This window comes from Lycorma delicatula, chromosome 1 (assembly GCF_047948215.1).
Source record: "Lycorma delicatula isolate Av1 chromosome 1, ASM4794821v1, whole genome shotgun sequence".
NCBI classification, from domain to species: Eukaryota; Metazoa; Arthropoda; class Insecta; order Hemiptera; family Fulgoridae; genus Lycorma; species Lycorma delicatula.
Genome location: NC_134455.1, coordinates 111,039,755 through 111,057,940, shown reverse-complemented (window position 1 = coordinate 111,057,940; position 18,186 = coordinate 111,039,755). Strand labels below are relative to the sequence as shown.

Genomic DNA, 18,186 nt, shown 5'->3' with positions numbered 1-18,186 from the left:
AATTTTGTGATATTTTCTTTTAATTTTGTAATATTTTCTAATATACTTTATTAACTTCAAGAAATTGGTTTTCTTATTGATTAGAGTTTTAATGATCATAGCTAATCAACATTAGCAAATCATGTAGTATATATATATATATATATTAAATGAAATTTAAACCACCAAAACACAGTAAATAGATAAATTAAATGTACAACATTAATTCCCTGAATCAATTTTAATGGGATCCCACATCTTCATCTGGTATTTAATTTTTTAATTACATTAAAATAAATTTTTTTAATAATTTGTGAATTTTGGATTTGTCGAAAATGTTACTATTACGACAATTGTCGTAGCAGACTGTTGTAAAAAATGTTACGATAAATCTATAATTCACAAATTATATAAAAACAAATTATTTATTTTAATGTAATTATAGAATTAAATATCAACTAAAGACACAGGATCCGTAAAAATTGATTCTTGTAATTAATGTGATAAGTTTAACTTATCTATTTATTATGTTTTGGTGGTTTAAATTTCATTGCTCCACTCGAGGAAATATGATAAACAGAGTGAGACAAGACTTGGGCCTTTGTCTACAGAATAATGGATCACTCACATTCATGTCTTTATCATCTGGTACTGTATCTAACATCGATCTCTTCATATGCTCACCGAATTTACTCCCTCACCTTAATTGGTCTGTTTGTGATGACTTTCACGGCAGTGATCACATTCCAATTATTATATGTTTCGGTGTAGACCGCGAGGTGAAAAGCAGGCCACGGAGATGGATTGTTGAAAAGGCGGATTGGAATGGATACCGTAAAACCTTCCAATCACAGTATGACGATGGTGCAAACGTCCTTGACCAACGTTCCTGTTTTACGTTCATGATACTTGAGAATGCCAACAGATATCCCACAAACATCGGGTAATCCTAGACATCCTTCTGTTCCATGGTGGAATGATGATTGCAAATATGCTATTAGGAATCGACGGCAGGCACTACGCAAATTTAATCGTAGGCCTACAACTGAACGTCTAAATTTATACCGCAGGGCTAGAGCAGTGTGCCGTCGAGTATTCATGAACGCTAAGAGGAAGTCATGGACGAAATACGTGAACACTACCTCACACACCACTCCCACGTCTACTGTTTGGAAAAAAATCCATGCAATTTTCGGACCACCGAAACAATCTATTCTCGGTCTTATTGATGAAGGAGAACTCCTTTCATTTTCTTCAGCTGTGGCAAATACTTTAACAAAATCTTTCCGCTCGGTGTCTCTCACTTATATAACAACGATTTTCAAAGGTACAAAATACAGATAGAAGTATTAACGTTAAACATTGGTGATTCGGTTGGTGAATTAAACGCCCCATTCGAATTTAAGGAATTGTTACACGCACTTATAAACTCACGTGACACTTACCCTGGACCGGACAATATTCGCTTTGGTATGCTTTCACACCTTCCTAATTTGGCACTACAACATCTTTTGAATATTTACAATGGTTTATTCTCCGAACAAGTCTTCCCACCCGGCTGGTCAGAAGCATTTATTATACCAGTACTAAAACCTGGTAAAGACAAGACCAACCCCTCAAGCTACCACCCTATTTCTTTAACAAGCGTTTTGTGCAAAGTAATGGAGAGAATGGTAAACCGCAGGGTTACATGGTACTTGGAGAGACATGGCTTTCTATCTCCAGAACAGTGTGGTTTCCGACAAGGATGATCTTCCATTGACCATTTTGTGTCAATGGAAACAGCCATACAAAACGCTTTCCTAAACCGCCAGCACCTCGTCGCTATCTTCTTTAATAAAGGCGTACGACACGGCCTGGCAACGTGATATTCTTAACACCCTCAAAGAATGGGAAATCAAGGGCAATGTGCTTGCTTTTATTTGAGGATTCTTAAATAAAAGAACACGTTTGAACACGTTTCGTGTTCGTGTGAACGATTCCTCTCAGGTAGTATCATCTTACAGAATGGAGTGCCTCAAGTGTATTAAGTGCCACCTTATTTTCTGTGGTCATAAACAGTATTACCAATTGTGTGCAGGTTCCTGTCTCATGTTCTCTATTTGTTGACGATTTTGCTATTTACATTGTGAGCCGTTCAACACCCACAGCAGAAAAACTAATACAGAACACTATATCTCAACTTGAAGCTTGGTCCAGGATTACCGGTTCACATTTTCATCCGATAAAACAAAATGTGTAGTCTTTTCTCGGCTACAAAACCATTCTATTCCGCAAGTTTTTCTGAACGGAGAGCTTATTGCTCTCCGTTACATCCTTACTCCTTACGTTACTCCTTACGTCAAGTTTTTAGGTTTATTTTTTGATAGCCGTCTTACTTGGGTCAAACATATAAAAGAATTAAAAACAAAATGTTCCAGACTTTTAGATATGATGCGAGTCCTTAGTAACACCAATTGGGGAGCCGATTGGTCATGTATGATATGTTTTTATTATTCCTTGTCCGTTCCCATTTGGATTATGGTTGTGTCACCTACTCTTCAGCTCGTCATACAGTGATTAAAATGCTGGATGCTGTACATCATGCTTTCCTTCGGCTTGCCACAGGCGCATTTAGATCAAGCCCTGTCGCAAGCTTACTTGTAGACTGTGGTGAACCATCACTTTGGGATAGACGAGACCAGCTTTTATTATCTTATTTTGCTCGTCTCAAAGGACAGCCAAATCACCCGGCTTTTGACTCAGTCCTTAGAAATCTTAATTTAGGAAGGTATGAGGACCATCCACGTTGTACTGCACCTGCAGGTGTCCGTACCCGACGTCTACTGCAGCATACAAATGTTGTTGACACACTGTCATTCCTTCCAACATATCCGTGCTCATATCCTCCGTGGGGAATAAACCTTATAAATTTTACGTTTGACCTTACGACATACAATAAACAACCAACACTACCTACTGTCTTCCAGAAAATGTTTCAGTGTGTTCTCTCCAAGATAAACTGAGACACAGTGGTATACACTGATCGATCGAAACAAAACGATACCGTTGGTTGTGCATTTGTTTTCAATGATAGAACTTATATGTTTGGTCTACCTGGTATTACGAGTATGCTTACCGCTGAACTATACACTATAAATAAGTCTGTAAATATCATTAACGCTAAGTATAGAAAAATCCTTATTTGCAGTGACTCGTGTAGTGCTCTCCAAGCATTAGAAAACTTTTATTCCAGACATCCTATTGTCATTGAAATTTACAATGCAATCGCTGAGTTGAATAATCGCAGCACAGAAGTAAGTTTCTGCTGGGTCCTTAGCCACATAGGGATTCCAGGTAATGAACATGCAGATTCCACTGCCAAAGAAGCATGTAATCAACCTCCTTTCACCACCCGAGCTCCTACTTCTGATTTTATTAATTATGTGAAACAATCTCTAACAGCAAACTGGCAGGGTGACTGGACGGCTACCGTTGGTAATAAACTCTGGCAGATTAAAGATTCTGTGTTGCCATGGGACTCCTCATGCAGAAAAACTCGTCGTGAGGAAGTAGTCCTCTGTCGATTGCGGATAGGACATACGAGAGTTACACACGAGTACCTGATGTCAGCAGGACACGCACCCCTATGCGCACGATGCGACTGCCGCATAACTGTGCGCCACATACTAATAGATTGCATATGTTATGCTGCGTTGCGTTGTAAATTTAATCTACCCAGAAACATCCGAGGTGTCTTGTGCATAGTTAATGAAGTTTTAAACCGGATGTTTCTATTTTTGCGTAGTGCTGGATTAATACAAAAAAATGTAATATTGTCGCGTATATTTTTTATGCTGGAAGAGTTTTTAATAAGTTTGTATTTTATTTTTAATTTTTGTGGTTCTGTGTTTTTGATTTTGTTATCCGATTAGGAAGTCTTTTACACTCCTCCCTATCGGAATTTGTTAAATTTTATATAGTTTTTTTATTATTTTTGCTTTTATATTTTAAAGACAGTCTGTGATAGTAATCGTAAGTTTTTTTTTTTTTAATGGTATTAGTTTTAAGTTTTATTTCACTTTTTTAATTTTTGTTTTTAACTTAGTTTTAATTTTTTATTATATAATTTGTATTAGTTTTAAGATTTATTTAATTTTAGTTTTTAACCTAGTTTTATGTTTATTCTACAGCTTTTATGGTTTTTAGTTTTCTTTTTAGTCTTTTTGTTATCCGAGAATGGGCCCTTTACACCTATCTCGGACTTTGTTAAATTCTATTCACCTTTGTTTTTATTTTAGATTTTATCTGTGATATTAGTTGTAAGTTTATCTTTTAGATTAGCTTTAATTTCTTTTATTTTTTATAAAAAAAATCCGGGCAATGATAACGCGTAGGCGTTTTTCACCCTCAAAAAAAAAAAATTCAAAGTTGACATGCCCATCAAATGTTGATTTCCATCAAAAGTGTGCAACTACAAATCTGGCCTATCTCCAAGCTACATATTGATCATTTGACCCTATAAATTGTAATGGCCACCGGTTTATTGTTTTACTCTGTATATTGCTAACAAGTGAAATTAATATCCTTTTACTATTAAATTGTTATTATCAGTTTTAAATGAAAACAGATATTTCACCAGTACCTCCTAACAAAGCTCAGAAGAGTAGCAAGGATACGAGTTTGAAAAAGAACACAAAGGTAAATAGTAGAACTTATGTTTACATATTTTTCTTTAATATATGAGGGTTGTTCAATAACACTGTTACACAAAAAAAAAGTTATTTTGTTACATACAGTCAATTTTGTTTTATAATTTTTTTGTGATTTAAAATCTACAATTCAAAAGTGAATGGAAGTCAGGATTTTGTAGAAATAAACCTATTTAAAGAAAATCTGATTTTTTAAGGAATTATATAGCCTATAGTATGATATTGTGTTACCTAGTACCTGCTTTTCATTAGCATTCTCCTGTATTTAGCCTCTGGAACATCCCTTTTCAGCATCCAGCAAGCATATTTAGATTCCATTTTCTCTGAGAGCATGTTTCCATCATTGATACACCCTGATGAAAGCATTCACTGTGCTAATCACATTGCAGAGGTTAGGTGAGAAAAAAGTCCAAAGTGAATACAACATATCTAATTTTAGAGACGTACTGCATCGCAGATTTTTAATTTCAAGAAGTTTACTCACCAATCCGACATAGTTCTCAGTCTTCTTTTTGTACAGGAATGGTTTAACAACATTTTGAAATGTTGCTTTCTCAGATTCATTCAAACTCTTCTCAAAGTCTGAATTCCTCATTAGCTTATCTATCTGAAATGCAACAAACATACTTCTCAGTCTTCTTTTTGTTTAGAAATACAACAGATAAAGGATCCAAAACTTGTCCTGATTTCCTGTTTTGCACACCAAATGAGTTCGTATGATTTTTTAACCAAAGGAGTAATATTCTTCAAAATTTAAAAGTAAATTCACCACTTCGAAAAAATGATTTATTAAACAACAATGAGGCATTTTTATATAGATTGCTAACAATACACAAAAAAAAACACTATTTATGAAGCACTACAAATAATACACTTCTGTATCAGAAAAAGTAGGGATAAAAGAAAGATCAAACACACAATGGTAAACACACGAAAGCCAGAACAAAGTTTGAGTTAATTCTAAAGTAAAAATAATGATTGAAATGACTATAACAGTTAATTTTGATGTAATTAATAAAAACTATTATAAATAATAAAGCTATTAATATTATAAGTCATTAATATTAACTATTAATTAAATAATTTACTGTGATAAATTTATTTCTTTTAAAAGTAATGAGTATAGTAAACAGTGTTATTGTTATTCTATGATATAATACCTATTAATCATACTGGTCTTTCCTCCAAATTATTCCACTCTGAGTCATTCATAAATATCTTTAGACATTCACATTTCATTATTGATGTAAACATTGGCTCTCAAAAAATATTTACAAGTGAAATTAATAAGTGAAAAAATTGTTTCATCAATTTTCATTGTTTATGTTTGTTTTCGTTGTTTATTTTCATTATTTTTCATTGTTTTAACAGTTAAAAAAAAATTAAGCCCTTAGGACAAATTTTGAAGTTATATGTGGATTCAGCTTCAAAAAAATACATAATAATAAACAAAAATTATGTACATAACAAAACTTACAGCCCAGTGTAATTAAAGGAGACAAATAACTGTAAAAAAATTATTATTCATTCAATGACAATGGAATTAGCATTAATTTTTAACATAATCTTCAACTACATTTAGCCACTTACCCTATTTTTCTGTGAGCTTTCTTATTCCAGTATTAGATAATTTTTTACCTTGGTGTCATTCTTGTCACTACCATGCTAAAATTATTTTATAAAACCAAAAAAAAATCTAATGGCACAAGATCAAGCTTATAAGGTGGGTGTGGCAACACCTCCTGACCTGACTTTTGACTAGCTTCCTATGTCTTTGAGTGATATGGGGTTGGACATTATCATGCAGAAGAATTGTGCCTTTTGAGAAAGAACCAGTTTATTTCCTCCTTATTGCAGGTTTCACTTTATTTTCAGCATTTTCAATAATACCTGCTGTTTATTGTATATTGTTCTTCCAAGTAATCCCAATAAATTGGGCCTTTAGTCTCTAATCACTGTCAGGCATATTTCCTGTTGGGCAAACATAGATGTTTCTATTCCATACTCTGATGTTTGGATACTGGCTCAAAATTATGAATCCAAGTTTCATCACAAGTTATTATGATCTTAAAAAATAATACATTCAAATAAAAACTGTTATTTAAGTTCCATACAAATGTGAATTTGGGTGTCTGTGGCTTTGAGTCGACTGTCTATAAGCCCATCTTGAACATGTCCACAGTAATTCAGCTTATGGATAATGGAATGAACAGGGCTGATTCTTGCATTATAAATTTCAGCAAATTTCCCAATTTTTATGTATCTATGCCCGCAAATAAGACTGTTAATGTGATTTTGCAAAGCGTCGGTCAATACTTCAACTGTGATGAAAATTGATGACAACAGAAGTTGCAAAATTTTGAACTTTAAAATGAATTTGGATGCCAGAAATGTGTTTATATAGTTTACTAATTTCACTCCTTTGTTGAAATTTTTATCAAATCTTAAGTGACCCTAGACAGAGCAACTTCATACTTATTAGAAGAAATAATAAGCCCTCTTATTAAGGTAATGTTAACTCTTACCATTATGTTGTCCTGGAATAACAGCAAATTAAAACCATATTTTGAGAGAAAATATATAGTTTGAGATGAAATCTACCTACTCATTATTAAATGCTTAATAAGAATTATTCCAGCTACACAAATATATAACTTTCATTTAGCAAAATCATGGACATTGCATTTTTAAAGAAAAGTGACTTTTAAAAGTAAAATAAAATAAAATAGTTAACTTGGTATGCCAATAATTAAAACTATTATGTTTATTTTCGATATTATTTGAATAAACATAAGTAATTTTTAAGTTTTTTTCAGAATTTTAAACCATAATAAAAAAAAAAGTGAAAAATTATCTGTTTTTCATGCTAACAATAATTATTCCTGACAAAACAAGATTTTTAAAAACAAACGTGTACTGTGTTACCTTTGAAACATAAAAAGTTGCATTTTTTAAACATTTTTCAGTGCCATCTAATTATAAAATAATATTGAAATTATTTTGATTTCTGTCCATAAAAACACTTTATATTAAAAAAATTAACATATTTGCTATGCCAGTAGTAAAATATAATGGTGGCATTCTGAAAAATTATGCTAATGATAACAGATTCTGTTTTTGTTAGTAGCCACCATGAAAGCCCTAACAGACTGATTCTTTAAAATTTCCTGAATAGCTAAGAAACTGAAATTTTTGTTATTTCTAACATGCTGTTTATGAACTAATAATTCTTTTGATTAATCCCGAAGCAGTTAATTTTAAAAAAAATGTCACAATTAAAAGAACAGGAAGCTTCAAAACCTGGCAGATTATGATATATCTTTAAACATTTGAAGAAAAAGCAAAGTTGGATTCTGTCTCTAAGGGACTCTTCACAATCTATGACAACTGTGAGATATTGGTTTAACAAATTTAAACGTGGCCGTACATCTGTTTTTGATGAGGAGCGCCCAGGTTGCCCAACAGAAGTGGTTACTAAAGAAAAGGTCCATGACAGTTCTTTCTGATCACCAAATGAAGGTGCACAAAGTAGCAGAAGCCTACAAAAGTCTACAAAGTAGTAGAAGGTGTGTCATACAGAATGACAATAAACATTTTACATGATAAGTTAAGAATGAGAAAGCTATTGGCCCAATAGGTGCCATGATTGCTCACTTCAGACAACAAGCGGATACGGCTCTCAACTTCAAAGCAGTGTTTGGACCTCTTAAGTGAGGTCTGCATGAGATTTTACATCTAGTTGACCATTGATGCAACCTAGATCCATTACTATATGCTAGAGACCAAACATCAATCAAAACAACAGGTTTTTATAGGTGAATCTGCTCCAAAGAAGGCCAAGATGGTCTCATTGGCCGGAAAGGTCATGGCTATGATATTTTGGGATGCGAAGGAAATAATCCTAATAAACATTTTGGAAAAAGGAAGCAAATCACAGGCCAGTACTACAGTGAATTATTGGATCGATTCATCGAGAAATTTAAACAGACACGACCCCACTTGGCAAAAAAACTGCTGTTTTATCATAACAACACACCAGCTCACTCATCCAAAATCGTTGTGCCAAATTGCATGAATTGTGCTACAAATTGCTGCCGCATCCACAGTACTCACCCAACGTGGCTTCCTATGACTTCTTTATGTTTCCCAACATGAAAAAAGGCTCATGGAGAAAAACTTCAGCTCAAAAGAAAAGGTCATCATCGAGACAGAAGCCTATTTTGAAGTTTGACAAATCGTATATTTTAGAGGGTTTAAAAAACTGGCAGGGACATTGGGAAAAGTGTATCCTTCTAAAAGGAAATTATGTTGAAAATAAAAAAAAAGTTTTCTAAAAAACTTGCATTTTCATTCTTAACACAGACACTTAATGATCCTCCCTCATATTTCCTTCCTAGTAATTTATTTCTAATAAGGGATAAGGGATTGTTTCTTCACTCAACTACTGAAAGAGTAAGCAAAATGGTTACAAAACAACTCTACTTAAAATTAAGTGCTATTTGTTTGGAATATTTAAAGCAACAATACTTATTACCTAGCAATTTAATTTTAATAATTATTCCTTCTAGAGTGTTAAACAAAATTAAGATTGTGTTTCTTAATCACCATATAGCTTAGAACCTGGAATAATAGAAGCTTTAATTTTAAGTCAAACATTCGATGAAAACACCTCATCAGGAATTTCATTTAAATCATTCCTAAAATGGAAGCAGATTATCATTATTTCTATAGATTTAGTTATGCAGTCATGATAGAAACTACAATCTGACAACTCACAATGAAAGTGGGGCTTCCCCTTTGATCATACAAAAAGTTTAAACATAGTTTCTTTAATTTGGTACAGACACTAACTAAACTATACTTACCAAATATATATCAAAATATTCATTCAAATCAAAATTATATATACACATGTGTATCATGAAGTTCTCCTGGGACTTTCATAACTTATATGAAAATAATGGACTTTATACTAGTGAAATTAATGGAAAAAGTTCATCATATGTCCTAAAATGTTTTTTCTGTCAGTTATGGCTAGTGGAACATTCGCTCGGATTTCAGCTACCCTGGTGAAATGAGGGCATATAGAAATTTTTAGTATGTTAATTAATAGGTAGAATTAGTCATTTTGTATGGTTTTTGACCTGAAAAACCAAATTAAATAGGTCTCAGAACCTATTTGCAGTTGGTTTTGTGAAATTCTGGGTGAAAACTAATAAGTTGGGGTAAAAAACCATGTTATATATGTTTGACATACAACAACTTTGTTAAATGGGTAATAAACACATAAAACATGTAGAGAATTTAATTCTGAACAAAATGGTGCAAAATAAGTTGAATAAAACAAAGAATAGTTAGAAAAATTCTAATTTTATTTAGAAACAGTACTAGACCAAAGTGTTTATAATAAACACAACAGTTTATAATAAATGTTCAAAAGTGAGCCTGCCATTTTAAACACATTTCTTGGCACGCTTCTGTACTGCTTTCGTTGCTCTTTTTTAGTTCTTTACAGCTGACCTTAAGCTGCTCAACCAACCCATAAAGCAGATAATCGTTTCCTCATGAGAATGTATGTTTTTTTGTATACAATATTTTTCATCCATCCCCAGGCGCAAAAATCTAAAGGTGTTAGATCAGGTGATCTCAATGGCTAGAAACATGACCTCAACTACAGATCCATTTCTCAGGTAAATTGTAATTTAAGTGAGTGAAAATGGCCCAAGCGAAGTAGGGAGGTGCGTATTGTGCTGTAAGTATACTTTGCATATTAGGATTAGAGGAATGTCTATTGCTGAGCTCAAGATGGTACTGAAATATCATCTCAAGTGAAATTTGCCTCAAAACATACTTGTAGAGTTGTTGATTTGTATTCCACCAGTTGCCAAACTCCAAGCAAAGCAGACCATCTCCTGGATGTATAACTTAAACTGGCTATTTATGATAATAAAACTTGTTTTATTTAAGTGTCCTACAAACAATTGAATGTAAAACTATGATCCGCTTAGAAAAACATTGTGTACCAACAATAATTTCATCAATAACAGCGTCATGTTGGACAGATCATTCATAGCTGGTACAAATACTTGGTAGTGAATCTGTTTCCCAAAGATTGTGAAAAGTCGCACCATGTTTGGGGATCTGGAATCCTGAGATTCAGAAACCTACTCAGAGGACTGAGTGATGTTGACATGGCCGTTTAAGTCGTCCTGACCTACGCCCTTAACAACTACTGAAAGAGCTGCTGCCCTCTTTTAGGAATCATTCCTTAGTCTGGCTCTCAAATTTTAATCTCCTTTTATGTGTTTAATTGCTTTGTCAATTTCTTTGTATACACACTCTAACTCACCATAATCGTGGGTGCTTGTAGGCATATAGACGTTAACAATTGTTGTCGGTTTAGGTTTCGATTTTATCCTTATTACAATGATTCTATCGCTATGCATTTTAAAATACTCTACTCTCTTCCCTATCTTCTTGTTCATTATGAAATCTACTCCTTCCTGCCCATTATTTGAAGCTGAGTTAATTATTCTAAATTCACCCGACCAAAAGTCGTTTTCCTCTTCCCACAAAACCTCGCTAATTCCTTCTACATCTACATTTATCCTATCCATTTCCCTCTTTAAATTTTCTAACCTACCAACCTTTTTTAGACTTCTAACATTTCACGCTCCGACTCGTAAAATGTTATTTTTTAATTTTCTGGTGACCCTTCCTTAGTAGTCCCCACCTGGAGGAGATCCGAAAGGGGGAATAGTTTACCTCCGGAATATTTTACCAAGGAAGGCACCTCCATCATTGTTATATGAAAATGCAGAGAGCTACATCTTCTTGGAGAAAAAGCAGCTGTAGTTTTTCATTGTTTACAGCTGCGCAGTACTCAGAGGACTGAGTGATGTTGACATGGCCATTTAAGTCGTCCTGACTTAACAACTTAACAAGGGTTAAGTTAACTACTGAAAGTAGTTGTTAAGGGCGTAGGAATCATTCCTTAGTCTGGCTCTCAAAGATACCTCTCCGATATAGTTTCACCTTCGGTCCAGCTACTCTGTATCACTGAGCACTCAAGCTCCCCACCAATGGCAAGGTCTCATGATTCATAGAGGGAGAACAGTAGGTTAGGGGTCTTTAAAAACTGCCTAATAATAAAAGAGAAAAACACACTGGATCTGCGCCAAGAGGGGGTACAGACTATAAAAAAATTGGTAGGAAAAGAGCCAGAACATTGCAGACAAAATGTGGGGAAGTTGCCATGGCATCTGTTTTTCCAAACATAAATGTCAATTGATAATAGGCCCAGTGTGTAGGCATGAATAGCGCTTAGTATATATAAATTGTCTGGTATTGCAAATAAGTGTTCAAAAAATACCCTGGAAAGGAGACATGCAAGTTATTATACTTTTTTTTTTTACTAATCTTTAGTTTCAGTAACTTATAAGTTGTGATCTATTTCAATTACCATATGAACTAAAAACACTATGTAAGTTATGTGTTTATTCACAGATTAATATAAAATTCCTCATTTCTTGTAAAAAACATTACAACAAATTAAAAAACTAATTTCCCCATGACAAATTGTTTATATATTATTTTTTGTTAAAAGTCACCAAAAATTGTCAGAATGTTTCGAAAAACTACATCAAACCTGTAGTGTAAAAAATTGGATATTTTTTAATGATTTTAAAATAACAATGAAAGCATTTATGTGACTTGCTGTACTTTTTGAGAGTTTAGAAATGAAAAAAACAATTTGCAGGCACAGAAGGTGGGAAGGAACCATCATCTTGTTCACTATTAGTGGGCAAAACGGTGAACTTACTAATGAATTGTGACTTGAAAGTTTGTAATGCCATGCTGGTTCTAAAACAGCAATTCAATATTAAAAAAAGCATTTGGCTAAAAATTATTTCTGTCTTGAGCCGGGAAGGGTCTGGTTTAAATCTCAATAGAAGGAAAAACACAGATTTAGTTGTATATATTCTTTAATTTTATGTAAGAGAGTAGCCAGTCCATTTTTTAATGATGTTTTTTATTGTAAGTCCCAAAAACTTTTTGAGAACTGATTAATTGTCTTTCTGTATAGTTCAAATTTTGAATGATTTCAAATAAATGTTCTTACTTTCTTAATTCTTCTTATGCCTGCGGCAACTAAATGTATTTCTATGACAGCTATATATTTCTAAATGTTTGGATATGTTGCTAGTTTCTGGTCTTGTAAAATGATGCTGTTATTTATTTTTATTTAATTAATGTTAACATCATGTTATATTTTTATTGGGGTTTGTAATATTTTTAATAATAAATGTAAACTATATGAAGTATGATTTCATTTAAGTAAAAAACTTTTTCTAGAATAAAACAGTGCTACTTCTTTATACCCACTAAGAGTGGCAAGTGTCAGAAAAACATATCAATAATTTGTGAAAAACTTATTTTAAACTAAATTAAATTGTAAATTATGTTTTAATTAAGCCCCTAGCATGTTTCTACCTGTTTATGTAAACCAGATATTTTATTTTTAAATTTAACTCCACGTGAATAATATATCATCTGTTAATAGACATTAAATTTAAAGATCATTTACTGGTACTATTAAAAGTGTCATGTTTTTTCAATAAAATGAATTTACAAGTATTCCGACTTTGATTTTTCTTTTTCATGGCAACTATAATGTTAATTATGTTTTAGGTAATGTGTTTAAGAATAAATGTGCATTAATAGAATTTATTCATAAAAAAGAAGACTGAAAAAGCAAGAACAAAGATGCTTAAGTAAGTATTTAGGTTGTATTACTAAATCTGCAAACTTGTATGCATGTCTTTTTTGTAAACAATTTCTTTTTTGTATACATGTACATGATTGGATTAAATGAGCTGGCTTATGTAGTATACTGTTTTATGTAGAGTCTTTGGTGAAAGTTTTCCTTCCTTTTTTTTACTTCTAACACCTTTGCATATGTGTTATAAAAAGGTAAGGTTGTTGTAAAATAAATTGCTATAGAGTTATTTTAAACTAATCAATGGAAAAACAGGCTTAAACTGCAGCAAGTTCAGTATTTTAACTCAAATTTTTATGGAAAAATTTAAAACATTATGTTGTAGTTATAAAAAAAATTATAGAAATTACAGAAATGTATGCAGTAGGAATGCCTTGTTTTTTTTTTCTGTTAGTGCAGTTACAAAATTCCATTATTTTGAAAAGAGATTGTATAAAAGGTTGCTCTAAGTATATTTAAAAATATTTTTATTGGTCAGTATAAAGTATAATTTTATTTGCTAATAGTTGGTAACAACCACGTTAGTGGCTGTTATTTACTTAGTTTAATGATAAAAATTGCACGATAGATTATTTTTATGACTATAAACTAAATTACACTTATAAATTTTTGCATTAGGGAAAATTATCATTTTTAAGAAGTTAATTTAATTCTTATGTGCTTATTCAAAATTTTATACAGTTTTTGCATTTAATTTTTCAGCGATCAGGCTGAAGCTCGAAGACAGAACGTTAAAGAAGCGACGTGAAGAGCTTATTTCAGAGGAAAAACAGGAATTACTTCAGTCTTTGACAGAAAGATGAAGCAGCAGCACAGAAGAAGTAATTAATTGATTAATTTTTGTATTATTTGTACTGCTAAAACATGCAGAGGTGTTAGCGAAATAAAAAATGATAAAATTATGTTCTTTTTATATTCTCTTTAAGACCTTTTATGAATTATATTTTTTTGTTAGGAGTAATAATATTACATTGAGTGGAAGATGTAAAAAAATAATGTGTTTACAAATGAAAAAAGATTTAATGAAAATTTGTGTACTATTATGAGTTTGGGATGTAGATTACCACATTTTTTACTACATTTTATCAGGTAAGAAATATGCATCATAGCAGCAAATATATTTTTATAAGGGTGATTCAAAGAAATGGGAAATTTTGAAAGTTGTGTTGGTAGCCGTGGGCGATTGGTACCACTTGATAAGTGGCGCCAGCCTCTCTAACCTAACCTGCCATTTAGTTGTCATGGATCCTTGGAGCGTTTTACAAAAACAATCACAGTGTGAAGGGAGCGCATAGAGAATTTTGCCGTCATTTTAATCTGGGACGGCACGACCGTGTTCCATCAGCACATGCAATTAAAACATGGATATCTAATTTTGAGGAAACTGGTTCGGCAATGAAAAAGAAGCCTCCAGGCCGTGAGCGAACCGTCCGTACACCACAGAATGTTCAAGCTTTACAAGATGCTGTCACACGAAGTCCACATCGGTCAATCCGTCGTCTCTCAGCATCTTTATAATTGGATAGTTCAAGTGTTCGAAGAATGTTAGTGAATGACTTGCAATTCCATCCATACAAGCTGCAGATCGTCGAGGAACTGAAACCGAATGATGCAGTTGTGTGAGCACAATTCTGTAATGTAATGCTTCAGAAGATAAATGATAACGAAGAGTTTGTTCACAAACTGTGGATGTCAGATGAAGCATATTTCCACCTCAGTGGATTTGTTAACAAGCAAAATTTCAGAAACTGGACACAAGAAAATCCTACGCAGCTACACCAGCGTCCATTGCACAGCCACAAAGTGGCCGTGTGATGTTTTAAAAAAATTAGGGTTCAAATACAGATATAGAAGAACGATTGCTAACATTTACAGGAACCAAACAGCAACAGTAATAATTGAAGAACATAAGAAAGAACCTGTAATAAGAAAGGGAGTTCGACAACAATGTTCCCTATCCCGTTACTTTTTAATCTTTACATAGAACTAGCAGTTAATGATGTTAAAGAACAATTTAGATCCGGAGTAACAGTACAAGGTGAGAAGATAAAGATGCTACGATTTGCTAATGATATAGTAATTCTAGCTGAGAGTAAAAAGGATTTAGAAGAAACAATGAACGGCATGGATGAATTCCTACGCAAGAAATACTGCATGAAAATAAACAAGGACAAAACGAAAGTAATGAAATGTAGTAAAAATAGCCACTGAATGTGAAAATAGGAAGAGAAAAGATTATGGAGGTAGAAGAATTTTGTTATTTGGGAAGTAGAATTACTAAAGATGGACAAAGCAGGGGCGATATAAAATGCTGAATAGCACAGGTGAAACGAGCTTTCTGTCAAAGATATAATTTGTTTACATCAAAAATTAATTTAAATGTCAGGAAAAGATTTTTGAAAGTATATCTTTAGGGCGTCGCTTAATATGGAAGTGAAACTTGGACAATCAGAGTACCTGAGAAGAAAAGATTTGAAGCTTTGGAAATGTGGTGCTATAGGAGAATGTTAGGAATCAGGTGGGTGGATAAAGTGACAAATGAAGAGGTGTTGCGGCAAATCGATGAAGAAAGAATCATTTGAAAAAATATAGTTAAAAGAAGAGACACACTTATAGGCCACATATTAAGGCATCCTGGAATAGTAGCTTTAATATTAGAGGGTCAGGTGGAAGGAAAAAATCGTGCAAGCAGGCATTGTTTGGAATATGTAAAACAAATTGTTAGGATGTAGGGGGTATACCGAAATGAAACGACTAGCGCTAGATAGGGAATCTTGGAGAGCTGCATCAAACCAGTCAAATGACTGAAGACAAAAAACCTACTGTTGGCCCAACCAGGCTGTACGTCCTCTTCCACTCCACTGACAAGCCACTTATTTATTACTGAATCAATGATAATGACAAAAAATTTATAACAGGACAGTGGTTTTTGGTTAAGATTCTTTTTTTTGTTTTTGTTCTCTTTATAAATTTTTAGTTTAATATCATTCTAGAAATTTGTAAAAATCTACCTTTTTCCAATATTCTAGTGTTCTTCACTCATCCAGATAAACATGTATCATATCAAAGGTGTTGATTCCACCCATATGTTTGTTATAGTCTAAAACCATAGGTGATTTTCTGACCATGGTAACCCTACCCTGTCTACTTTTTATATTTTTCTCATCTCTTACTTTAGAATATTTAGAGACAAGAATGACTAGCTTTTTTGGAACTTTTTCTGTTTAGGCTGATAATATTATTCTATTTTGTTTGCAGTAATCCTTTTGCCCAACATTTAATTGGCCTTTTACATTACTGAGAAGCCCTTTTTTTATTTTTTTGAATTATGCCAGTATGGAATGTTTCATTTTGATACAATTTAATTAAAGGAAGAATGGTAAAAGAAAATTATTTGTTAAATGTGATATCCCTTTTTCAGGTAGTTGCTTATTGAAAGAAATTTCTTTATAACATAGTAAGAAAGACCAAATTGTTTTATTTCATCCCTGTTTTTCTGAGAATTTTTCCCCTTATAACACATCATGCTTAAACAATAATTGGAAATGGAGTCACATAGAACCCACAACTTTATCTCCCAATGGTGCTGGTTTTTGTTGGGAAGATATTGCATTAATTATGTTTGCCCTTGCTTCCAATCAGTGATTCATCTACAGAATTTGTTCGTGGCCTACATAGTAACATTTCAATAAAGTGGTCAGTATTGGGTTGAAATTTTTGTGAAGAATTATAGCCGATTTCATTATGTTTTGGAGGCTTGCTATTGTCAACAATCTGAAAAAAATTTAATATAACCATTAACCTGAAACCTATTGCATGTGAACATTTTTCGAAACCATGGTGAGGACTAGTATTTATTTACTGTCCAATAAGATGCTATTGTAGGTTTTTATCAGACCCATTTTTAAAATTACAGTAATGAAATGTCCTTATTTCAGAGAATACGTGACAGAAAACCAGCCCAGTTAAAGCAACTATGAGGAGAAATATTTTATCTGCTAACAATTCTTCTTGTTTGATGAACCTTCTTGTTTCAATGAGAAACATGTCCAGCAGAGCTTGCATAAAAAAAAAAGAAGTAATCAATAAGAGACACACTTACAGGAGGACTGTGTTTGGGACCGACTAGGTGTCTTTTTGTATGCAAAGTTAAGGATAAATTTGGTTTCAACCCTCATTAATGAACCTCCAGATTTCATTGGCATCATTATCATCTGACTGAAAAGAGCTTTCGCTGAATATTTGCATATCTATATGCCTTGTAGTATTAGGCCTTATTAGCATAGGTCTAGTTGACGAGCCAGGTTGATCTAACATATTATCAACTAGGCTTAGAGGTGGTTACGATTCACAAAGACCTATTTTTTGTTTCCGTTTTTGTTGTATATATTGGGTCTTCATCAACAAATAAATTGGATACCAAAATTCTCAGAATGATTATCTCTTATCACTAAGTAATTTCCTGTCATCTAGGGTTAAATAATTGTAATCCATATTCTAAAAAAACGCATATTTCATCAGTTAGTTAGAACATAATCAGTTATAAAAGCAAATCACTAACAAAAACTAACTAATCATTACCTCCACAGCCCATCAAAAACAACAAAGAATGTAAACAGAATGAACTACAAAGTAGATTTACGCACCAACTCTGCTGTTAGTATCATTGCATATTGCACTCTTGTATTGCATTTTCAACCACTGTCCAAAATGGAATACTTGTGATCCACTCTTTAC

The 18,186-nt window shown here is 32.9% G+C and overlaps 1 protein-coding gene across 2 annotated transcripts in view; it reads left to right on the top strand.

Annotated features, from left to right (window-relative positions):
* LOC142321178 (cytochrome P450 4C1-like) overlaps window positions 1-14,351 on the top strand; it is an 88,294-nt gene extending 73,943 nt beyond the window's left edge. The window contains exons 12-13 of one of the 2 annotated variants that reach the window (XM_075359190.1): window positions 13,362-13,444; window positions 14,152-14,351. In XM_075359190.1, the coding sequence (XP_075215305.1) occupies window positions 13,362-13,420 (59 nt within the window). In that variant the 3' untranslated portion in view covers window positions 13,421-13,444; window positions 14,152-14,351. The remainder of the gene's footprint in view (window positions 1-13,361; window positions 13,445-14,151) is intronic. The other variant, XM_075359183.1, reaches the window with a different exon arrangement.
* Window positions 14,352-18,186: the final 3,835 nt, after the last annotated feature.